At 39.4% G+C, this 25,801-nt stretch overlaps 1 protein-coding gene across 1 annotated transcript in view; it reads left to right on the top strand.

The window, feature by feature from the left end:
* LOC306869385 (pappalysin-1-like) overlaps nucleotides 1-25,801 on the top strand; it is a gene marked incomplete at both ends in the record, with an annotated part of 148,383 nt that overhangs the window by 19,677 nt on the left and 102,905 nt on the right. The window contains 2 exons of the mRNA XM_079416147.1: nucleotides 162-283; nucleotides 22,280-22,775. Coding sequence (XP_079272273.1) covers nucleotides 162-283; nucleotides 22,280-22,775 — 618 coding nt within the window. The remainder of the gene's footprint in view (nucleotides 1-161; nucleotides 284-22,279; nucleotides 22,776-25,801) is intronic.

Raw genomic sequence — 25,801 nt, 5'->3', positions numbered from 1 at the left:
TTCTATTTTTGGTATATTTAATGATTTCTTCCACTCTGGAATGCTTAATTTTTTTTCTTGTAAAAAATAAAGCCCCATATTGGCAATTCCCATCTAAAATTCCATCCACTTGAATTTGCTGTATCTAAGTTGCATTTTGTCTATCTCTGTTGGTTTCCTAGAGAAGTGGGATCAGTATGTGATAAATGTGCAGAAGGTCGCGTCCTCCTGCAGTACGCCTCCAATTCTTCGTCACCGCGTCCCTGCTCCCCGTCTGGCCACTGGAGCCCCAGAGAAGCAGAGGGTGAGTTTTTCATACCTCCGCCACCACATCACTTCTTCTAAACACACAATTTAAATTTTAGCCTTCCATTGGCTAGTCTGGTACCCAGTCAATGCTTCTTTAGAGAATCAACGTTCCAACTGCATCACAATCTATTGCATGTGTTGTGTCTAAGATGCAAGTGCCAAAAGTGCCTGAATATTACACATTTTTGAACCCAATATAGAGAATTTGTCATAGAAGTGATTAACTTGTCTACTGCCTGCATTCCGGATAAGTGTGATTTAGACTCAAGCAAAAGCCTTGAGAAAATATTTGTGGTCTGTGCATGTCCCCGGACAGACACTTGTGTGAATTTCTGGTCCAGCATTCGCAATATTGAACTGTCTCTGCAACCAGAATAGAAAATCTCAATGTCTCTAGCCCATTGGAACTCATTACAAATAGTTTGTCTCAGAGGTATGCTTGCATAGCAGAGCCATACGAGTGTGCAGGCTCTCCTGGTCAGAGGCAAGCGATTGCCAAAGTCTCTTGAGTTCATGACGGCAGCATCCCAAAGGAAATGTTTGTTGTCTGTTGCCATGATGAATTTGCGTCCTAAGAGTAAGATTCTCATTTCATATTCTCCTGGTATAGTTGGATACCCGTAGATCTGCTTCAAATCACATTGTAAATTCTTATGCTTTTTTACATAAAATAATGTGGAAATATTGGGATTTTTTTCAAAGCAAACATTCTATATAAACAATTCATAAAACCATTTTGTAAAACAAACAAATGACACAGAAATTTGTTGTGCTCATGTTTCATAAATGACAGCCACTGATTGTTTTCAGACAGGTCTCTCAAACATAGCAGTCCTGCCCTAAATTTACGTCACCGAGTCACTGTTTCTTTGTGAACCAAGGGATCATTAACAGAATCAGAATCAGAAAGAGCTTTATTGCCAAGTATGCTTGCGCATACAAGGAATTTGTTTTAGTGACATAAGCTTCCAGTTCACAGAGACAACAACATACAGACAATAAAATAGAATGAGAATAAAACATATATACATATGTGAATATAAATAGGAAAAAAAGGTAAAAATAAATAAAAAACAAATAAATTGCATGTGATATGGATGATAGAATGGAATAGAATAGAATGCGATGCAGGAATGTGCTAGGATGGTGATGGTAACAAATAAATATAAGGTTATTGCACATTTGTATTGCATAATGTGGGGAACATTTAACTGTTCATAAGGTAGATTGCCTGGGGGAAGAAACTGTTCTTGTGCCTGGCTGTCCTGGTATTTGGGGCTCTGTAACGCCGGCCAGATGGCAAAAGTTTAAAAAGGGGATAACTTGGATGTGAGGGATCCAGAGTGATTTTCTGAGCCCTTTTCCTCACTCTGGATGTATGCAGTTCTTGGAGGGTGGGCAGGGGAGCAACAATAATCAACAGTCCGAACCATTCTCTGTAGTCTTCTGATGTCTGATTTTGTAGCTGAACAAAACCAGACAGTTATTGATGTGCACAGAACAGACTCGATGACGACTGAGTAGAACTGATTCAGCAGCTCCTGTGTCAGGTTAAACTTCCTCAGATGTTGAAGGAAGTACAACCTTTGTTGGGCCTTTTTTTAAAGTGGATGTGAGTGTCCCATTTCAGGTCCTGAGAAATTATGGTTCCCAGAAACTTGAATGACTCCACTGCAGCCACAGTGCTGTCTATGATGGTGAGTGGGGAGAGTGCAGGGGGTTTCTCCTGAAGTCCATGATCATCTCCACTGTTTTGAGCATGTTCAGCTCAAGGTTGTTAAGACTGCACCAGACAGCCAGCTGCTCAACCTCCTGTCTTTAAGCAGACTCGTCGCCGTCCTGGATGAGACCGATGACTGTAGTGTCGTCTGCGAACTTCAGGAGCTTGACAGAGGTGTCTTTAGAGGTGCAGTCGTTGGTGTACATGGAGAAGAGCAGGCTGTTTGACGTGGATTTCCCTATCTGTCAAAAAGCTGGTGATCCACTGACAGATAGAGCTAGGGACAGAGAGCTGGGTTAGTTTGGTCTGAAGGAGTGTTGGAATGATGGTGTTGAAGGCCGAAGTAATGTCCACAAACAGGATCCTCACATAAGTCCCTGATTTGTCCAGATGCTGCATGATGAATTGCAGTCCCATGTTGACTGCATCATCCACAGATCTGTTTGCTCAGTAAGCAAACTGCAGGGGTCCAGTAAGGGTCTGGTGATGTCCTTCAGATAAGCCAGAACCAGTTTTTCGAATGACTTCATGATGACAGACATTAGTGCCACAGGTCTGTAGTCATTAAGTCCTGTTATCTTGGTTTCTTTGGAACGGGGAAGATGGTGGAGTGTTTGAAGCAGGAAGGAACTTCACACAACTCCAGAGATCTATTGAAGATCTGTGAAAAGATGGGGGCAGCTGGTCAGCACAGGTTTTCAGACAGGCTGATGTGACACTGTCTGGGCCTGGTGCCTTTCTTCTCTTGTTCTTTCTGAAGACCTGGCGCACATCTTCTTCACTGATCTGAAGTGCAGGAGTGGGGAAGAGTGCGGTTTCAGGAGGTGCTAACGGTTGTGTAGAGAGATGGTCAGGATGCGTATGGGGGGTTTTAAATCTACAATAAAACTTATTCAGGTCTTCATCAAGTTGTTGATTCACCTCAGTGCTGGGGAATGGTGTCTTGTAGTTGGTGATGGCTTTCAGACCTTTCCACACTGAAGCTGAATCATTGGAAGTGAACTGATCTTCCAACTTTTTAGTGTAGGTCCTTTTAGCCACTCTAATCTCCTTATTCAGTGTGTTCCTGGCCTGATTGTACAAGACTCTGTCCCCATTTATGTACACAGTAAATTTTGCAGTGTTAAATTAACTCTATTAGAGTTAAATTTAACACTCGGCCCGAGTGTATTTGGTCCCACTCAGAATTGGTGATAAATTGACTCTCGTCATAGTGTTAAATTTTCAGAGTTAAATGAACTCTATTTTGAGTAAAAAATTTACACTGCTCAACACTGAATAGTGTTACCAGAGTTTAACACTAGGGGAAATTAACTCTGTTCTGTGTTACCACAATTTAACTCTGCAGGAAAATTTACTCTAATTAGTGTTAATATTTCACTTATGTAGAGTTCATTTACATTTATAATAGTGAAAAATTCTCCAATTTTAAATCCCATTTGGTGTTTTAAAAAGAGAACAGAAAACAAGATCAACGACGTCAGATTTAAAACATTTATTACAATGCTGTCATGCTCAAGAAACATACACAATTACATGCACAAAAATAAATCACGTCTGCATGAAATGACAATACATCACTATATTCAGTACAGAAGCTGTTGAACCACCTAGCTAAGCAGCCTTGCTCTAACCTCAGCAATACAAGGAACTTCACTTTGCCAACATCTTTGTTGAACACAGTGGTCTGAACGAAAGTGTACATCTTGTGTAGAATAGTGTTATAAGTGGTGCCAAAATCAAAGTGTGCCTTAAGCAGTTTGTTCACCAAACATTGGAATTCTCATTAATTACTCACCCTCATGTCATACCAAACCTATAAGACTTTTGTTCATTTTCTGAACACAAATGAAGATATTTGTAATGAAATCTGGCAGACTTCTATCCTTTCATTGACAGCCTATAACTACATCTTTCAAGGCCCAGAAAGGTGTTAAAGACATCATTAAATTAATCCGTGAGACTCTGGTGATTTAACTTCAGTTTTATTAAGCAACACAAGTGCTTTGTTTGCGCAAAGGAAAAACTATTTTTTTTTTACCACTTTATGAAAATATTACTCCCTGACAAGCATACACGAGAGCACGATGACAGATGAGTGTTTTGTTTGAAATTAAAGCAGACATTTTGTGAATGCATGCATACAATTAAGGTTAAACCAGTGGAGTCACATGGATTACTTTAATGATGTTATTACTACCTTTCTGGGCCTTGAATGTGCTAGTTGCATGGACTCTCAATGTAAGGACAGAAATCTCTCAGATTTCAATAAAATATCTTCATTGGTGTTTTGAAGATGAGCGAAAGTCTTATAGGTTTGGAACGACATGAGAGTGAGTAAATGATGACAGTTTTCATTTTTGGGTAACTTAACCCCATTAAACAGTTTGTCAAAGGCATCAAGAGAAGAGATTGACTTGCATGGAATGGCATGCTGATCAAAACTGAAGTACTGGTGAACTGAATAATTCTTCCCTGAGCCAGGAGACAGGGCTGAGCACTTCAAGAGAAATGTCTTGAATATGCTCCTCAATGCTTGTTCCACTCTGAAAAAAACAAGCAAATTGCAGAGGACTATCACTGATATGTTAAATAAAAAAACTACAAAAAATAATAATTAAAAACAAACCTTCTAGAAGATATCCCTACTTGAGACGTAGACACCTTTCCTGGTCTCTTCTGGCCTTGACAAGACACAAACAAAGCATTTTAAGATCATCAACAATGCTATATGAAGTTAATCCTTAGTCACAGTTAAAAACTGCAGTGAAAAGTGGCACAATGAGATTTCTCTTTTCATTTTGTACCTTCAAATTATATTCCTCATTCTTTAGAAATGCCTCTCTGTATAGTTATGATTCCGGTGCTTCTTAGAAAGACAAAAATACAGAAAAAGGAGGAGAATGTGTTTTAAAATCCAAGAGAAAAATACACCACCTGTATTATGGGCATGTGATCAAAACATTTAAAAGTTGTCAACAATGCATTAAAACTAAAACAAAAACAGTGTGATACTTACGTAGCCATTTTTGAAGAAGGTACAGGAACAAAGGCACAATTCCTCTGGCACAGTTTTCGTTCATCTTCCTTGGTGGTGATATACTGCAAAAAATATTATTATTATATTTTTAATATAAAAATTATATATATATATATATATATATATATCATTATCATATATATAGTTATTTATATGAAATATGACCTATTCTTTTCTTTAATGTCAGCTGTCAGAATATTGACAGTTTTTCTTTTTTCATCGAGAATCGATCAGACCAGCTTAATAATAAAAAATTTTAAAAAGCAAAGCAAAAACTTAAATATGGTATATAAACAATAAAAACACTACTTCAAACAATACTTAATTTTAAACGCTTTTACCTTATAAAGATCAAATGAATGTTGTGTTTTTAAGTAGATTTATGAGTTTAACAGTCCCCCAAATGCATAAGGAATAACTTATTGCCATCAATGTGGCTTCAGTAAAGATGCAATTGCGGCGTTCGACTAATTTGTCTTCACAGAACTTAATTAATGCCGTTGGACACATGTAGTGTTTCGTGAGCTGAACAGTAGCAAATATAGAGTTTATATAACATTCCAATGGTTTACATAACATGATAAAATTTATTCAGAGTTACGTATCTAACGTCGTAGGACATGCTATAAGACATTTCATTCCACAACAACATAACGTGCTATTCATTATACTTATATTCTAAGATCAAAGCTAAATACAGCTGAAAATCTCATTAAGTAAGATTACTGACATCATTTAAACTTTATCATTACCACATTGAGATGAAAAAGCACATTTCTCCAACATACTGACTTGACTATTCAATACCTATTCGATATTTCCGAGTTTAAACCAAAGTTAAAAATAACTACAACTTATGCATTAATAGTAACAAAATTATTAACCTCGAATATTAAAATTGTTTTAACAAATTAATTAAAAGAGCTTAACTTTTGGCGCAAGGCAAAGGAAAAAGGCGACGAGACAACTTTTGCTCTGGTCTTCGGGGTTGGCTTGAGGGGCGGAGCTTAACAGAGTAAAGTTAACAATGCAGAATTCAACTCTGATCATTTTCACCAACACTAGAGGGCATTTTTCACTATTTGTACTTGTTAAGTTAACTCCTTAAGAGTAAACGGAGAGTAACACTGCTTAATTAACACTGACAAATTTATTGTGTAGGCATCCCCTTTGGCCTGACGAAGATGTCTGAGTTTTGCTGTAAACCATGGCTTATCATTGTTGAATGTTAAATAAGTCCTGGTAGGAATGCATGCATCCTCATAAAAACTAATATAGGAGGTTACAGTCTCTGTGAGTTGATCCAGATCGGTGGTAGCAGCTTCAAAAACACTCCAATCAGTTCAGTCGAAACAGGCTTTTAAAACCCACTCTGTTTCGTTGGTCCATCACTTTACAGTCTTTACTACAGGTTTAGCAGATTTAAGGTTGGTATAAGTTGAACCAGGCAGTGGTCAGAGAGCCCCTTGCTGCCCGTGGGACAGAGTGGTATGCATCCTTTATTGCTGTGTAACAATGTTCCAGTATATTACTGTCTCTGGTGGAACATGTAACATGCTGTTTGTATTTTGGCAGTTCATGGGAGAGATTGGCTTTATTAAAGTACCCAAGAATGATTAAAACAGATGTTGCTCTGTTTCTGTGATCTGATCAGCGAGTTTTTGTAAAACTGAGCTCATGTGCACTAGCGGAGGAATGTAAACACTCACGAGAATGAACGAGTGAAACTCCTGCGGTGAATAGAGCGGCTTACAGTTAATGAAGAGCACTTCTAGATCGGGACAGCACATCATCTTTAACATTGTTACATCTGTACACCACCTTTCATTGACGTAAAAGCATGTCCCACCGCCATTCTGAGTCACGGTCCGCTCTGAACATCTGGAAACTCGGCAGATTTAATGTGCTGTCCGGTATGGCGTCATTCAGCCAGGTTTCCGTGAAACACAGAGCAGCAGAGTGTGAGAAATCCTTATTTGTCTGAGAAAGCAGAAGAAGTTTGTCCGTTTTGTTGGGTAGAGATTGGAGATTTGCCAGATGTATGCTGGGCAATGGCGTTCGAAATCCACGCTGTCTGAGCTTCACGAGCGTGCCGGCTCGCTTCCCCCGTCTACGCGTCCTGAAGCGTTTGATCAGCACCGCTGCTACTATGTTACTATTACTACAACTACTATGTTCAGCAAAACGTCCGAATAATCGAAAACCGGTAGGAGATTTTGTGGTGTTCTGCCCAATGTTCAGAAGTTCTTCCCTGGTGAAACTGATCGTGTTTGAAAAAGAAAAAACAGGAAAAACTAACAAAAACACTAAAACAACTGGAGAGCGAAGCATCGTGGCTGCTGTGTGCGGCGCCATCTTGTCGAAAGCCAAGCATGGTCCCATTAGTCTTTGTTTATCGATGCTGTAACACATAGCCCCCCCCCAAAAAAAATAATTCTGCAATCTTAACCCATTCCCTGCCTGGGAACAAAAAAAGTTGCCAATCACTTCCAGCATTTTTTGCATTCATGTTTGATGGTTGCGTTATTTTACATGTGCAACTGTTTACATACACTATCATTTGTTTCTGCTGCTTTTTCACCAAGCTTTGACAGTCCAGACATTCAATAACCTTTCAGATGATGTGCAGTAGCGCCTCCTACTGTATAATAGTGAAAACAAGGAAAGCCAGAAAATTCCAGTCAGTGGCAGGGAAGGGTTGTATCTTAAATGACAGAAAATGATGTCAATAGTGGGGAAAGAGTTCAAGTGTAAAGCAGACTAAATTTCTTCTCTTTTTTTAGTAACTAGTGAAAGTGTGTTCTTGCGGTGCATCAGTGACTCCAAAATGATTAGTCACATGACATTGACAGCTCAGGTGATTGGTCCAAAAACAACTGTGTCCCCGTGCAAATATGTGGGCAAATATGTAAATATGGCTTTCTCCTGGTAAGATAGAGCTCCTTGAAACAAACAGAGCAATGTTCTGAGTGTTTCACTTTTTGGTGATCAACCTGCAGTTTATAGTTGACTTGGTAATTTACAGTGCCCTTGTCAAGACTAGTAAGCAATGATACATATTTTAAATGAATACTTGCCTTGTCAGGGCATTATGACCCTGGCTCCTCACACGGATCTTGTCAAAGCATCCAGTCTATCTTACAACAATACTTTATTTTTGAATGAATGAATGCATCCTTAAAATTGTCTATTTTTTTCTTTTTAAATCTACTTAATTTATTTATTTGGCCTTTCAGTATGCCTTATATGTTCTCAGCGTAACTATGAAGAAGAAAGCTAACAGTTAGCTGGCGTTGGGATTTATTTTTTCCCCCTTTATAAATAGTCTACACAGCTGTGCTGCTCCAGAATTTGCAGACAGCTGCTTTATTAATTATTGTTTGTGAGTGTGGCTGGCATAAATAGCACTGTCAGAATGCTCTTCCTCTGCAAATAAAAGCTTTTTGTTATTCTTGTGGGATTTTTGGTCCAGTGACATATGGCATATATGTTTTTGTGGTCAAGGCTGTTTCAGAAGCATTATGCTCGTTGGTGCCATTCGGGAGACGTTGCATTTCCTTGCTATTAAAAGGCTTCCCACGGTCAGGACGCAGGTCCGTTCATGCCTTTTTGGTGAGATGAGTGTCTTGCAGTTTTGATTTATACGTCTAGAAGACTCATTATCAATTGGAGCAGTGTTTCCTCTTCAAAGACCTGCTTTGATGATAATGAACTCACGCAGACAGTGATGGATACGGGTCAGAGATGGCTGTTAACCTTATCAGAGAGCACTTCACTTCAGAAACCATCATTTTCACTACATGTTCTAAAGTTGGAGATAGGCCATTCATAATTTCCTTGATATGGCATTCTCTGCTCAGGCAGCACACACACACACACACTCTTAAAAATAAACATATGTGCTCTCTCAAATAAACATTAATACATGCCACACTATGCACTTGTTGCAGTGTTACAGTGGCATGCCTGGGCTTGCCGCTGCTCCAGCGAGTAAATGGCTCTCTGTTTTCCCTCTTGGAATGATGCCCTATTAATCAGTTAGTCCCCTCAACGCCCCTCTTACGCTAGTTTTCATCCTGCGTGACGTGCCCCAAAGACCCCAGCACAGCTGCTTGGCGGTCTGTTTGTTTGTGCTTCTCAGCCAGGGATGGCATTTCAGCGCCTGCCCTTTTCTGCTGCGTCTTCCCGATGGCAGTGCCACTCCACCTGCTGGCCGTGGAGTTCAGAGTTTGTGGCTCATGTCCTCAAGACACTCCTGCTGTTCTTATTCTCAGCCTACATGAGTCGGAGTACCTCTCTTGTAAATCTTTACAGGCAGGAGAATTATAGCAGAAGGAGAAAAAAAAAGCACAAGGGAAATTTAGACGGGGGAAAATAACTGCAGATTGGGGAAACCATACAACCCACTCTTGGCACTTGAGGCCACAGAAAATCACACGTGGTTTGCAGGCAAATAATGCAAACCAACAGATTGAAGGGTTGGTTGGGCTGATTGGAGATTGAATAGTGAAAGGAACAACTCGAAAGCTTCATCTTTCAGAAATACCTATCTGCAGCTGGTAAATCTGCATTATGGAGCAGTTTGACCAGATGTTAAGGGATGTTTTAATCAAGTAGTACAAAGAGGCTGTACTACTTAAAGGGTTAGTTCACCAAAAAAGTAAATTAGCCTGTTATTTACTCACCCTCAATCCATCCTAGGTGTATATGACTTTTGTCTTTCAGACGAATCCAATTGGAATTATATAAAAAATTGTTCTGGCACTTCTAAGCTCTATCATTGCAGTGGGCAGGTGTTTCTATTTTGTGGAACAGTAGTACAAAACAAAAGCTGTACAAATTTAAAACCCACCCCAACCCATCCCACCCCTTGGTAGACTTAAAAAAAGAAAAAAAGAAAATAACATAAATAATAATAATAAACATATATTACTTAATATTAATAGATAAACAAATAACAATAAAATATTTTTACAAAGATTTTAGAAAAGAAGACATCATTAAAAGCTGAATGCCATGAATTTACAGTTTTCATGTAAGATCCATGTATACAAGAAGTAGAGAGTTCCATTGAGATAATGTCCAACAAATACACAGTCCAGGTTTGTCTGTCCATTGTGTGAGGAGGATTCCAATGGTTGACAAGCAATTGTTTTGCTGCTGTGAGAGCAGCTAACAGTAAAGATCTTTGTTGGATGGACAAGGAGAAGTCCCCAAAAGTCATTCATGAAAAAATGGCACGGAGTCAAACATATCTCAGTACCCAACAAATGTGTAACTAGTTGTGAACGTCTTTCAACATCCCTCCATGTGGAGAGGACATGGGTTACAATGGGACCAAACCAAGATTTACACTGCCTAAGCGGAACTCCCGAAAAATCAAGATGCTTCAATTTATACGGATAAACCATAGATTCCTGAATTGCTCTCCAAAACACAGAAGTGTCAGGATCAAACCAAACTGATAAAGGGGGGAGGGAAAAGGCTTGAGCATACACTCTAAAATTAGGGAAAGAAAGACCTCTACATCGTTGTAAGGTAGTCAGTTTAATACGAGGACGTTTCCCATCCAATATATACCATGAAACGCATGCATCTAGTTTATTTCAGTAGCCAACTGGTGGAGCGAGAGGAATCATGGAAGAAAATAAATTAATACGTGGGAGAACATTCATTTTAATCATCGATATACAGGCCTGAAAAGAAGTAGGAAGACAAGACCAATTTTCCAAATCTGAGGATACTTTGGCTAGAATACCATTATAGTTTTTTGAGATGATTTCCTGCAGGGAAGGAGAAACATCTATTCCCAGGTACTTAAAGTTTTGAACTAATGGAATAGATATAGAAAGAGACATGGAATCAATTTTAGAATTGAGGGGAAGTTAACATGACTTACTCCTATTAATTGTAAACCCAGAGAGAGATCCAAAATGGTCAAATAAATTCAACACATGAGAAATAGAATGTGACGGCTTCTCCAAAAACAATAATATATCATCAGCAAACAAAGACATATGATGATGAGTATTCCGTATATTTATGGGAGAAATAGTTTCAGATTGTCGGACCGCTTGAGCTAAGGGTTCCAAGGATAGGGCAAATAACAGAGGAGAAAGCGGGCAACCCTGACGAGTACCTCAATGTATAAAGAATGGGTTAGAGCGAACAGCACCTGTGAGAACAGTGGCTGCTGGATTGGCATACAGAACTTTTATCATATTTATGAAACTCAATCCCAGACCCAGATGCTGTAGAACCGCCCATAAATAGTTCCATTCTAGCTGATCGAAGGCTTTCATCGCATCTAGAGATTATACTATGCAAGGGGAGGACAAACTATTATTTCAATTAATAATATGTTATAACCTGTGTAAATTGTCTGAAGCTGAGCGAGATTTAATTAATCCTGTTTGGTCATGATGAACTAGCCTATTCATAAATTTCTCTAGACGACGAGATAGTACTTTAGCATATAATTTAAAATCAGTCCCTATCAAAGAAAGTGGCTGGTAACTAGAACAGGAAGTCGGATCTTTATATTTTTTTAACAAGAGAGAAATAACAGCTATTTTAATAGATGGGTGAAACGAGCCTTGAATAACTGAAACATTTATCATATCTAACGTGAGGGGGCCTAAATCCAACCAAAAAGTAGTATACAATTCGATTGGAATGCCATCTATGCCTGGGGATTTCCCCTTGTTCATAGATCGAATTGCTGACTCCAGCTCCTGAAGAGAGATCGGTTCAGCCAGGTATTCCGAATCTGAATCTGACAGCCTAGGTAAATCAAGGTTGGACAGAAAAGATGCAAAAGAGTCAGGGTCACCATCAGCAGAAGAAGTATAGAGGTTAGAGTAAAAAGAGTGAAAGGCAATATTAATGTGTCATAATGTCATAATGAACCCAGATTGGGATTTCACTGCTGAAATATTAGCAAACTATTCACTGTTGTGTAAACTTAGGGCTAAAAGGTGGCTTGATCGACTCCCTTGAAAATAATAATTCTGCCTGGATCTTTGGATCAGGAATTCTGCCCTGGATCTCAGTAATGAATTGATTTCGGTCCTAACCGCCATGATTTTACTGAGTATTGTCTGAGAAGCAACGCTGATTATCTCTAGTCAGTTGAACTGGAATCACAGCTCCAGAATCTATCTTTTTGTGTCGGTTTTTCTGAAGGAAAGAGGCATATGAAACTGAGTTATTCCTTATAAATCCTTTAACTTCATTCCAAAGTGTTCGCGGATCATCCACTGAACCTTGGTTAATTTCAATAAACTCAGCAAATTTATTTCTGAACTGACTGCAAAAATTTTCATCCTGTAACAATTTAGAGTTAAATCGCCATCTAGTGGCACGAGATGGCCGAGGGATCAAAGATAATCTGCGCAAATTTCCATCATGATCCGACAAAATAAGGAACAGATATCGGCATCACGAAGCTGAAGATAAAGAATTAGAAATTAAAATATAGTCAATTCGCTAATAGGATTTATGAGTAGCAGAAAAGAAAGTGAAAGACTTAGAAGAAGGGTTTAATAACGCCAAATGCACACCAACGAGGATAAGGTTACACATTGCCGAAGTTTGTCAGAACACAAAGCTTGAGAGTGTGATTCCTTTGGTCCAGATCCATCTAGGATATGCGACATTACAGAATTCATATCTGCACCCAATACAATTTCAAAATCTGAAAACTTCAAGAGATAGGTTGACAAAACAGAGAAAAAAGTAGGGTCAGAAGTACAAGGGGCATAAACTGAGAGAAATACAATATTCCTATTTTCCTATTATTTTTATGTGTTATTCTAGCATCTGTATCACAACCTTTATCTAAAATAGTAATATTTAAAGTCCTCCAGACCAATATTAGGACACCCTTGGTTTTAGTTAAAACTTATTATTACACCTGTGTATATCCTACTCTTTCAAATGAGATTCCAGCTGAAGTTCACTGAGAGTTGGTGGATGAAAGGGATCTGAGAAAAACTCTTGCTTCTTCTGGGGAATATAGCATTTTAGGTTCACCTTGATTGAGAATGACCTTCAGCGTTGCAGGATAAAGGAGACAATTCTGGATGCCAGCGTGTCTCATCTCCTTCCTAATTGGCGCAAATGCACTTCTTCTTTTTGCGGTGACTGCAGAAAAATCTGGAAAGAAAGACAGCATTGCTCCGTCGGAAGTTTTCATCGGGGCATGAAGTCTGGTGTACCGCAGCAGTTTAAAGATGAAAACCCGTGGTTTAGCGCGATCTGAGGAGAGCCTTTTGTACACGCGATGTGCTCGCTCCACTTCAATCTCTTTGCCTGCCAGAGACGGGAGCCACGGCGACTGAACAACTGACATGTGAGAAGCGAATTCGTTCCGTATTCTTAGAATATCCTCAAAGTGTGTAACAGTGTTCGCGATCTTGTCCATCATATCGCTTGAGTTCAGTGACTTGGATTTCTTCTTAATCGGAGAAGCCGACGGAGACAACTCCTGCTGTTTACGACTGCATGCCATCAGGTAAAGCACAATCAATGAATAAAACTTAAAACAAAGCGAAAAAAATCTGCAAAAAGAGGCCAAACGTACGGAGCTCTACTCGAGTGAGACTAGGTTCATGAGCACGTCACGTGACATCACTTGTGGGCGGGTGTTTCTATTCCAAAAAAGTCCAAAACACTTTAAATAAAGCACGCGCATCCATAATAAAACGTGCCTCACACGGCTCCGGGGGGTGAATAAAGGTCTCCTATAATGAATCCATGCATTTTTGTAAGAAAGATATCCATATTTCAAACATAATAAACACTTTTCTGTCACTTCCGCTATCTGTCATACGCTGAAGCTGTTCCGGCGGATGACGTAGGATGTCGGTGTTGCGGGATTAGTGACGAACGCGGAGAGAGAACAAAACAAAATGCCGGTCATGAATTAGAAATACAAACTGAGGATTTGTAAAGAAAAATGTTGGAGGATTTCGATATAAGCCAAGAGGACTCTGGTTTTCCTTTGCTAAAGTAAGGAAACTTTGCTTCCTTTGCTCCCATAAATGATACTCGTGAGACTGGCATATCTCAGAGGCGTGCGGGTGCGACAAATACGTTCTACGTCATCCGCCGGAATGGCTTCCGCTTACAACAGTCAGCAGAAGTGAGAGAAAAGTGTTTATTACGTTTGAAAGTCATATACACCTAGGATGCATCGATTGTGAGGCTAATCATAATTTTTGGCTAAACACAGGCTAATCATAATTTTTGGGTGAACTAACCCTTTAATGCTTGTGTTCCATTTTGTACCCAGTAAATGCTTTGATTATCTTCCTCTCCATTTCGTCGACATGGCACATGACATTGTCTGCTCACACCATCCTTGTGCATCCTGATTTTTGTAGGTGTGACGACTTGCACATGCATGTGATTTGAACACTGAAATATGAGGGTTCACTTTGCAGTGTGCATGCTTCAAACTTGTCCAACCATGTTTACTGCCAATGCGATCCATGCTTGCATGCTCAAATTTGTGGGAGATGTGGGAGCAAAACTAAAAAAAAACTAAAAAAACACTAAAAAAACCCCGAAGATACCCAGGTCTTAAACTTTAATTATTATATGAGTAAATTCATTGCCTTTTTCACAGTGGCAATGAGGGAGAAATAGGTACAAAATACAGGTAAAAAGTCATGCTGGCATGATTGTCTTATTACTCTGACAATGGAATAATGTCCACCTATCAAGTTTGCAATCGGTTTGCAAATTCAAATGAATGCACTGCAAGGAGTGCATGAACACACATTTAAATTAACAGTAACTGAGTGACGACAAATAGTATTTCAACCCCCAGTTAAATTAGTTAAAACCTAACTAACCTAGTTTACAACCATTGGTGGGTAGTGATTTCTTACATGTAATCTGGATTATGAAATCAGATTCCAAAACTTCAGTACTTGTACACAATTTTAAGTTATTTCTTATTTACATGTAATACAGGGATTCCCCAACTTTTTTTCTGAATCCCTTTTCAGCTGAAGCCCTTTCACCTAATATATTTACTTGAAACCTCCATGGGATTTAAGTTAATATGTTTGCATGTTCACAGTTCTCTGACATTGGTTAATGGTCACATGACATACAGTAAGCAAACTAAATATTTAATATTTCTTAGTAAGTGTTTTATTTTAATTGTTATTTTAAAATAATAATAATTATTATTAAGATTTAATTATTAGCTTTTCAATAAACTCATGAGCCTCTGCAGTTCCTTCACAAACTTTAAGTGGGAAACGTTGACGTAATGTAATGTTAATAATATATATATAAACTCACCTAAAGGATTATTCGGAAGACCTGTTCAATTTCTCATTAATGCAATTATCTAATCAACCAATCACATGGCAGTTGCTTCAATGCATTTAGGGGTGTGGTCCTGGTCAAGACAATCTCCTGAACTCCAAACTGAATGTCAGAATGGGAAAGAAAGTTGATTTAAGCAATTTTGAGCGTGGCATGGTTGTTGGTGCCAGACGGGCCGGTCTGAGTATTTCACAATCTGCTCAGTTACTGGGATTTTCACGCACAACCATTTCTAGGGTTTACAAAGAATGGTGTGAAAAGGGAAAAACATCCAGTATGCGGCAGTCCTGTGGGCGAAAATGCCTTGTTGATGCTAGAGGTCAGAGGAGAATGGGCCGACTGATTCAAGCTGATAGAAGAGCAACTTTGACTGAAATAACCACTCGTTACAACCGAGGTATGCAGCAAAGCATTTGTGAAGCCACAACACGCACAACCTTGAGGCGGATGGGCTACAACAGCAGAAGACCCCACCGGGTACCACTCATCTCCACTACAAATAGGAAAAAGAGGCTACAATTTGCACGAGCTCACCAAAATTGGACGGTTGAAGACTGGAAAAATGTTGCCTGGTCTGATGAGTCTCGATTTCTGTTGACATTCAGATGGTAGAGTCAGAATTTGGCGTAAACAGAATGAGAACATGGATCCATCATGCCTTGTTACCACTGTGCAGGCTGCTGGTGGTGGTGTAATGGTGTGGGGGATGTTTTCTTGGCACACTTTAGGCCCTTTAGTGCCAATTGGGCATCGTTTAAATACCACGGCCTGCCTGAGCATTGTTTCTGACCATGTCCATCCCTTTATGACCACCATGTACCCATCCTCTGAAGGCTACTTCCAGCAGGATAATGCACCATGTCACAAAGCTCGAATCATTTCAAATTGGTTTCTTGAACATGACAATGAGTTCACTGTACTAAAATGGCCCCCACAGTCACCAGATCTCAACCCAATAGAGCATCTTTGGGATGTGGTGGAACGGGAGCTTCGTGCTCTGGATGTGCATCCCACAAATCTCCATCAACTGCAAGATGCTATCCTATCAATATGGGCCAACATTTCTAAAGAATGCTTTCAGCACCTTGTTGAATCAATGCCACGTAGAATTAAGGCAGTTCTGAAGGCGAAAGGGGGTCAAACACAGTATTAGTATGGTGTTCCTAATAATCCTTTAGGTGAGTGTATGTATATATATATATATATATATATATATATATATATATATATATATACATGGGCGACATTTGACTCTCAAGTCAGGGGGGCAAGAAAAAAAAGGTATTTTTTGGATGTAGCTTATGCATCAAAACAATGCTCTACTACATTGCAACACATTATGTCAATACAGCGCAGTGAAGAATAACTTAAAGAGGTTGCCTGCGTTTACTAAACTGTGGAAACTGTGGACTCTTGCTGCTGATTTGAATGGCGATGCTTCCCGTTTTAAGTGTCAGTTGATGGCCTTTTATGTTTAACCAGAAATGTGCGCGCTGCTTTTCTGTTTTTCAGGTCTTTTTCTTCATTGTGGTGAGACGCATGAGGAAAAAATAAACGATCAGTTGTGGGACTATTCTGTCATAAATCACATACCATAAATTTCTGAACTTTCTACCGTCCATTACTGGAGATGAAATTACTGGTTGATATGTCCCGATCTCAATAAAGTTTACACACGCTTTTAGTCCGTGAACTGGATCTCACTCAGGACGCGCGCTGTCTGTGGAAGTTAGGCCAGGACTGCTTCCAGACTAAATCACAGAGGCATTTTTGTCCTATCCATTGTTTATCACTGATATTTCAAGAATGAATCCAGCATCATTCCCGAAACTTTGCAGCATGTATGTGTCTGAAAAATAGAAAGTTTCATTCAAATTCTGAATGGATTATAGCCTAGAAAACACACAAAGCGAGCTCCCTTTATCACTAAAATAATCAGTCATCAAAGTTCATCGCGATCTCACAAAGTTCCGTTATAATCAAGCTCTCTAATTTCTAAACTACACAAATTTCTTATTTACATCGCGTCTACACTTACTTAATGATATGATTCACGAGCTTGCAAAACTCTGGCTCTTTCAGTGATGAGTGAATTCTGAAAACTCTAATGATTGCGTTGAAGAAATCAACAGACGTATTTGATTGGCTACATTGCTCAACGCTGCAAAAACACTTTAGATGGTTTGCCAGATCTTTTAATTGCTTTTGCTTTTATCTGAGGGTATTTAGCACCGTCTAGTACCCCTGTACAGCTGGGCCTGCGCTGACATCAGAGATTCCATGACTTAGAATATGGAGGGAGGGCAACTGTGGGAGAGTTGTTTACTTACTTTATAATTAGTCAATAACACCATTATTTTCTTCATTCAGCCAGGCCGAGAGCTCGCACGAAAAGAGGCGGGATTTATCGCAAGAACCAATCATATCCAATCATAGCACGAAAATCTCACGTGATTTTCCCCCATTCATTTCAATGAGCCTCCAGAAAAGTCACCTGCACGCTTTGGGGTCTCTGTAGAAAGTCTATGGACCGAAGGGAGGCAAGCCTCTGCTGTAACTTTACCTGTGGGTGTCGCTGTTGAGCAGTGTTACTTTATAAAAACTAGTGACTTTTAGACTTTTATTATCATATTTGCTAAAATCGATTATTTTCTCATCCAATTTTGAGGGGAGGAGACACTGCCTCCCTTGCCTCCTCGGAGGAAACGCCCCTGATATATATATATATATATATACACTCACCTAAAGGATTATTAGGAACACCATACTAATACTGTGTTTGACCCCCTTTCGCCTTCAGAACTGCCTTAATTCTACGTGGCATTGATTCAACAAGGTGCTGAAAGCATTCTTTAGAAATGTTGGCCCATATTGATAGGATAGCATCTTGCAGTTGATGGAGATTTGTGGGATGCACATCCAGGGCATGAAGCTCCCGTTCCACCACATCCCAAAGATGCTCTATTGGGTTGAGATCTGGTGACTGTGGGGGCCATTTTAGTACAGTGAACTCATTGTCATGTTCAAGAAATCAATTTGAAATGATTCGAGCTTTGTGACATGGTGCATTATCCTGCTGGAAGTAGCCATCAGAGGATGGGTACATGGTGGTCATAAAGGGGTGAACATGGTCAGAAGCAATGCTCAGGTAGGCATTTAAACGATGCCCAACTGGCACTAAGGGGCCTAAAGTGTGCCAAGAAAACATCCCCCACACCATTACACCACCACCACCAGCCTGTACAGTGGTAAAAAGGCATGATGGATCCATGTTCTCATTCTGTTTACGCCAAATTCTGACTCTACCATCTGAATGTCTCAACAGAAATCGAGACTCATCAGACCAGACAACATTTTTCCAGTCTTCAATCGTCCAATTTTGGTGAGCTCGTGCAAATTGTAGCCTCTTTTTCCTATTTGTAGTGGAGATGAGTGGTACCCGGTGGGGTCTTCTGCTGTTGTAGCCCATCCGCCTCAAGGTTGTGCGTGTTGTGGCTTCACAAATGCTTTGCTGCATACCTCGGTTGTAATGAGTGATTATTTCAGTCAAAGTTGCTCTTCTATCAGCTTGAATCAGTCAGCCCATTCTCCTCTGACCTCTAGCATCAACAAGGCATTTTCGCCCACAGGACTGCCGCATACTGGATGTTTTTCCCTTTTCACACCATTCTTTGTAAACCCTGGAAATGGTTGTGCGTGAAAATCCCAGTAACTGAGCAGATTGTGAAATACTCAGACCGGCCCGTCTGGCACCAACAACCATGCCACGCTCAAAATTGCTTAAATCACCTTTCTTTCCCATTCTGACATTCAGTTTGCAGTTCAGGAGATTGTCTTGACCAGGACCACACCCCTAAATGCATTGAAGCAACTGCCATGTGATTGGTTGATTAGATAATTGCATTAATGAGAAATTGAACAGGTGTTCCTAATAATCCTTTAGGTGAGTGTATATACATATGTTTTACTATATATTTTTTGTATCAATGAAGTACAAGACTATCTTATTTAAATCAATGTGATAAATTAGAACGTAATCTAAAAGTAATCAAAAAGTAGTCTGATTACATTACCTAAATGTGAAATGTAATGGATTTCAGTTCTAAAATCTAACCTTTATATTGTCTTTGTTCCATAAAACAAAAAAGAATGTTTGAGCTTCTGTTTCCCATACAGTCATAGTACATGGTGAGTTATACTGCCAAACTTCAAAAAACACATACAACTATTCTGCATAAGCTATATTACAAGGCTTCTGACAGGATATAATAGTTTTGTGTAATGAACAGTCACATTAAGTCATTGCAGCTCTCAAATATCATTTATGGATACATTTTTCAGACTTGCTGTAGTACAATCAGTCACACAAGACATGATAACATATGGTGTTTGATATCAACTCAGATGGACTACAACCTAAACTGAACTAAAACTTTTTTAAGGAACAATTAGAAAGAACTCAGTCAAAATAGATAATGACAACAGAGCAGAACAGATAAGTCAGAATTTCTTGTATTTAGTAAACAAGTGCATTAGCATGGTGCAAACAACACCAAGGTTGTAGGTTCAATTCTCAAGGAATGCATGAAAAGATGACATGTATATCTTGAATGCAATGCAAGTTGCTTTGCGTAAGACCGTCTGCCAAATGTTTGCTGATTAATTTTTTGGAGTTTGACAGTATAAATCACCTCCTTTCACTGCATTAAAATCAAAAGACTTATTCACCAGTAATTTTGGACATATTTGTCATGATTATATATATATATATATATATATATATATATATATATATATGGTAACACTTTATTTTAGGGTCTCTTAACTAGTTGCTTATTAGCATGCATATTACTAAAATAATAGCCATTTATTAGTAGTAATTAAGCACATATTAATGCCTTATTCTACAGTACATGACCTTATTCTACATCCCCTAATCCTACCCAATACCTAAACTTAACAACTAACTTACTAACTATTAATAAGCAGCAAATTAGGAATTTATTGAGGGAAAAGTTGTAGTTAATAGCGAATAAGTGTTCCCTATTCTAAAGTGTTACTAAAGTTTTAGTTACAGTTTAGTAACCCTGGTCCACCGTCAGTCACAGGGGCTCTAGGAAAGATGCAGCTCACTTTATTATGAATCTATTTTATTGTTTATCAGTATCATTTACTGATAAACATTCCTACATCATCCACAGAAGCTTGGTGAAGCAGACCTGCTCTCATACTTCAATGTACCACAATAACCTTAAGCAGGACATTTTTAGCCATACAAAACACCAACCCCCCTTCCCTTTTTTCCATGAATGAGTACTTTCCTAGACAAGCTAATACCTCAATGGGATTAACTAATCAAGTGAAAATGCAAGGCACTAATTCAAGGCCGAATTGTCAGGTCACCTTGAAAACCAGCCCACTGCTGCTGTAGCGGCTGAACCCTGACTCCGATACATCTGGGACAGGGTTATTAGTCCACAGTGGAGTCATTTAGATAAAAGATGACAGTTATTCATCTTGTGAAATGACTACCTGATGAATACATTCATTACAGCCTCACCCCCCAACTCCAAATGTAAGTTTTTTTTTTTTTTTTTTTTTTTTTTTTACATGAGACCGTTTGCAAGAAGATGCACTCCCATCTTGAAAAGTTCTGAGGCTGGTCAAATGCAGCGTAAGCGAGGTGAGAATGTAAACATGCGGTATCGAAGACATTTTTATCTTATGTTTACTTCTATTCTGGCCACACACATACTCACAATAATAAACGTGTTGAGATGATGTGGCCTGGAAAGCGAAAAACTCAGTGCTCAGTTGATTAAACACTGGAATTTTGTGCACTGCCCAGAAATGAAGTTAGCAAATGGCTTTTGCTGTTGCCAGTTTGGAACTGCACAAAGGAAAAGCAGGAGAGTACACTGTCTGCAGTGCCCTGGCTTCTCCCCACATTTGATGAATGTTGGGGTACGTCACTCCCCGTCAAATGTGTTGCTGTTGACTCCAAATATGGCCGGACTGCAGCACATGAGAGGTAATTGCCAGGCTGAAACTGAAAGCCTTGTGCGGGCCTCATCCTCGGGTCGCTCGGATTTCTAGTTTTTGCCACAGAAAAGAGAGAGAATGTGAAGGAGAAATGGATGGATGAGATGGAGTTTAGCAACATGCAACTCTATGCATCAAGTGTGTGGCTGCATTTCTCATTATGCACAACTCCTTTTTCTGCTCTAACTTTCAATTTATTGTTCCTGCTTCAGTTCAGATACTGCACTGAACTGGGTTGCTGGTTTTATTTTAGTGGTATTATGATGGAATTCTTCCTGAAGTCTGCACTGAAGTTATTTTGTACTTTGCATAAATAGGTTTAGGATTTTTGTTTCAGTAATGAAACCTATTAATTGTTCTTTTTAAAAAAAAATTCTGTGACTAAGGTCAGACAAAGACAACACCAACATCTTTAAACTGTGACTTTATCAACATGCAATAAAGATAATAAAAATAAAATCTCTCTATATATAAAAATTTTTTTTGTCAACAACAAATAATTAAACAAACAACAAATAAATAGATAAATCAAATGTAAGGCCTTTACTCTGTTTGCAGAAGCTTGGCTTCGGTTCCATAGAGAAAATCTGGTTCATTTCCTTTGCTGAACAAGAGAAAATGTAAAGAAATTTGCAATCCTCAAGTTACTGTATTCCCCCTTCTACTAGATCACAATAATTGCTTTTTATCTATATCGTAAACAGCTGCCTTTACAATTGTCCTGTCATTAACTGGTATAGGAATATTGAAAAGACTGCATACCACAAATTAAAACACTCGTAGCTTTGAATATGTAGCTTTGAAATACTGTATTATACGTTAATGCATTTTGCTGCATCTCTTAGGACCACCAGATGTGGAGCAGGCATGCGAGCCCAGCGTTCGCACGTGGAGTCCGCATAACGGCATGGATCTAATGGTGCCTCCCCCCTGCCCTCTGCAAGGCTGCATGTTACAGCTGGAGTTTGCATATCCGGTGGTCCCTGACTCCCTCACAGTGTGGGTGACCTTCTCCTCCCAGGAGGAAACAGTTCTACCTGCCATCCACAATATCATCCTATTGACTGTCAGTGGCAACAACCTGTCTCTGGGTCCAAGTAATTTGTTCTGCGACACACCGCTGACCATCAAGCTGGATGTACATGAGAAGGTGTACGGCGTGCAGTTTTTCACCATGGAGCAACATTTGGAAATTGATGCTACTCTGCTCACGTCTAAACCTGATTGTCCACTTTGTCGAGAATGCGAACCACTGCACTATTGGCTTTTGCGGCAGCCGCTGTTTGTTCACTCACCCCAGGGCGTCATGCTAAGAGACTCGATGCGACGATACGTGGACAGGTGAGTCTTTTGGATTAATAAATAATTTGCTGTTCAATTTGCTCATTCACATGGTAACTAATGCAGTGAATACACTGGATGTTAATAATTATTTTTAAAAAGTATTTTTGTAGTATTCCTGGTAAATTATTTACTGTAATTACATGTTTTAGGTTCTGGCTAGTGTTTAGATCCTCTTGCTAACTCTTCCAGAAAAAGTCATATTGACTTTGGAACTTTTCTTCGATTTGGTACCGTTTTACCACAGAACAAAACTAACGTAATTGAAAGTTGGAGTGCGAAATGTGCCTGGTCAGCATTAGGCACAGCAAATCCCTGCTCAAATCTTGTGGTGTCTCTCTTGTTGTGTTCTTTTTCAATTCTCGAGTGAAGCCAAAAGAAACAAAAGAAGGATGCAGCTGCTGGTTGATTTCAGTCCAGCTCCTGGCATCAGAAAACCAGTTAACATGCTCTGCCATCTTGAGGTTGCTCTGGCCTCGGCCAGGCACCTCTGGTTTAGGCAGTAACATACTAACGCTTTCCCACTTAAGGCCAGATACTGGGTCTCTGGTCAGCGTTTCTGTATTGGCCACTTCGGGATGCATGCAAAATTGAGGGTTTAACTTGCCACCCACTGATATAGTAGCTCAACATTGCAGAGTGTTTTCAAAAGTTTTGAGAAATGTGCGGATCACAGATTTATCTACCACCAGCACAGACTAGCTTTGCACAGACTAGCTTTGCACAGACAATTATCGCAGAAGAGGAGATCAGGGTTGGGTGTAAGATAGGGCCGTTTGTAATGCTGCTGTTTGAGCATCTATTGGAGACGTTATGTACAGGGATGGAAGGTTTTAAAGGTTTAAAATGGTTTGCATAACCAGTATATTCCTATTTAACAGATTATTTAAGACTGACACCACCCCTTTCAACTGGTTTGATTGAGGTGTTTACATGAAGGATTTTTAGGATTTTCTAACTGAGCTATCGATTATTAGCAGGGTATTAACATATTATTACGCTCTCTCTCTCTCAAGTAAAAAAAATAAATAAATAAAAACGGTCACTGAGGCTGTACCTTTTCAAAAGGTAGTAATGTGTACCATTTAGGTAATAATATGCACATTCAAGGTACTAAAATGCACCCTGTTGGATTGAAAAAGGTGTACCTTTCCAAATAAATAATAAAAGTGTACCATTCCAGTGTCAGCTTTTGTACCTTTTTTTTTCCCTGAGAGCATAGGTTGTAAACATTGCAACTGAAGCAGAAAATTAAATAAAGACACACTGTACGTGATAATTGATCATTATTGATGACACTTGCTGCTTGCAAGTAGAGTCACTGAAGAGACAACAATATATTTTTTATGGTAGTAGAGTGCATTACTGTACTGATGCATTTGTGCAGATGCATCACATTGGCACAGATGGACTCTTTTTTTTCTTCCACTTTCTATTTCCTTAAGTTTATAGAACTTTTTCCTCCCCGTATTGTGCAAGCTCTTTCTCTACTGTACTGTAGCTGAATAAAGCAGACATGTTTTTTATCTAATCTGAGGTAGGTAAGGTTTTGGCTCAAGTAAACTGTGATCAACTCACAGCTGGGTTTGAGAGTTTGTTTTCTGAGTGACGTTGATTCTGAAATCTGAATCAATTACAATCACATACTCTGAGGTCCCATGCTGAATGCATTCATTACCTTAGCTCTGATCCAAGAAAGATATTGATCTTTGGTAAATATGTTCTGACACCTCTGCCTAATTTGGGTCACCCGTGTCTCTCTCACTTGGCACTCACTCGTTAATTTGAATGGGGAGCCTCGGGTTTTGGATTCACACAATATGGGACAATTAAGGTCTGTTCAGAAATATGAGAGTAGGGATGAAGCTCTGGAACATAGGAGTAAATCAAGGAGGGGGGTTGACCCTGCATGCATGTGACTCTGGCCTTCAGAAAACCCCCAGCCATCTGCTATTCCTCTCCCTGACCTGGCCCTCTTTGCTGTCATGGCTTCAAAGAGCAGCCCTGCTTTGAGCTGACAGGACCCCCCTGCCAATGAGAGAGAGGCCAAGACAACTGGCCAACTCATCCACTTTAGGGGCCCCAGCTTCACGGAACCTGGTTCTCTTTGGTCTAAGACTCTCACCTCTGTCATATTAAGTCCACTGTGTATGGCATTCCAGAAGCTCCACCCTCCTAGCCGCTCCACTGCTAATGATGGAACGATTACAGAGGTTTGATTTGGTGCCCCATAGTCCTTAATCTCACTGGAAAATTGCTTTATCCAGTTTACGGGATAAGTACATTTGAGAGAAAATCGCATCAAATCAATGTACAGTTTTAAATTTTAATAATTTTTGCATAGTTTGGTTCTGCTTATTTTTAAATTTGTCAAAGGATTTGGTTAAGACAGTGCCAGGTGTTTTGGAACATGGTGACCTTTCACGTTTACTTGAAGATCCTCCTAATTCCTAATTGGATTTGAACCAAAATGTTCCACAAAGAACAACAATTTGGCCTAGATTATATGTAAAGTTGCATAGGGAACGTGCATGTGCTATACACCACTGTAGAGCTTTTGACGTCATAGCTGACCGCAGTAATCCCTTTTTACCAGAAGGAAGATTTGCACTGTGGAAATGTTGAAGTTCCTTTCTAAAGTCACCGCTATGAGTCGATCTCCTTTATATTTGATTGACATAACTTCTCAACTAGAACAACTGGGGATGACCCAACTAATGATTTATCTACATTGGTGTTTTTGCTGTATTACTGCAGTTCCATCATCACGACTGAATCCCTAGAAATACAAGGAAAACCTAATCTGCTGTGGTTTTGGAAATATGACTATGTGCGGACACTGGTGGAGTTTGAATTCTTTAAAAGGTAGATTGTTCAGTGAGAACTACTGGCGGCTTGCCAAAATATTGGCATCTAATTTGAAACCATCAGTTGCCATTTGCCCAGAAAACAACAAAACATTGTTTATTCTTTTGCAGAAAACACTCATGCTGTTGTTGCTTGCGTATGGTGTTTCTCTGGAGGAG

Source organism: Barbus barbus (assembly GCF_936440315.1).
Source record: "Barbus barbus genome assembly, chromosome: 5".
Taxonomy (NCBI): Eukaryota; Metazoa; Chordata; class Actinopteri; order Cypriniformes; family Cyprinidae; genus Barbus; species Barbus barbus.
Note: the sequence above shows the minus strand (reverse complement) of the source record. Positions and strands in the feature narration are given on the sequence as shown.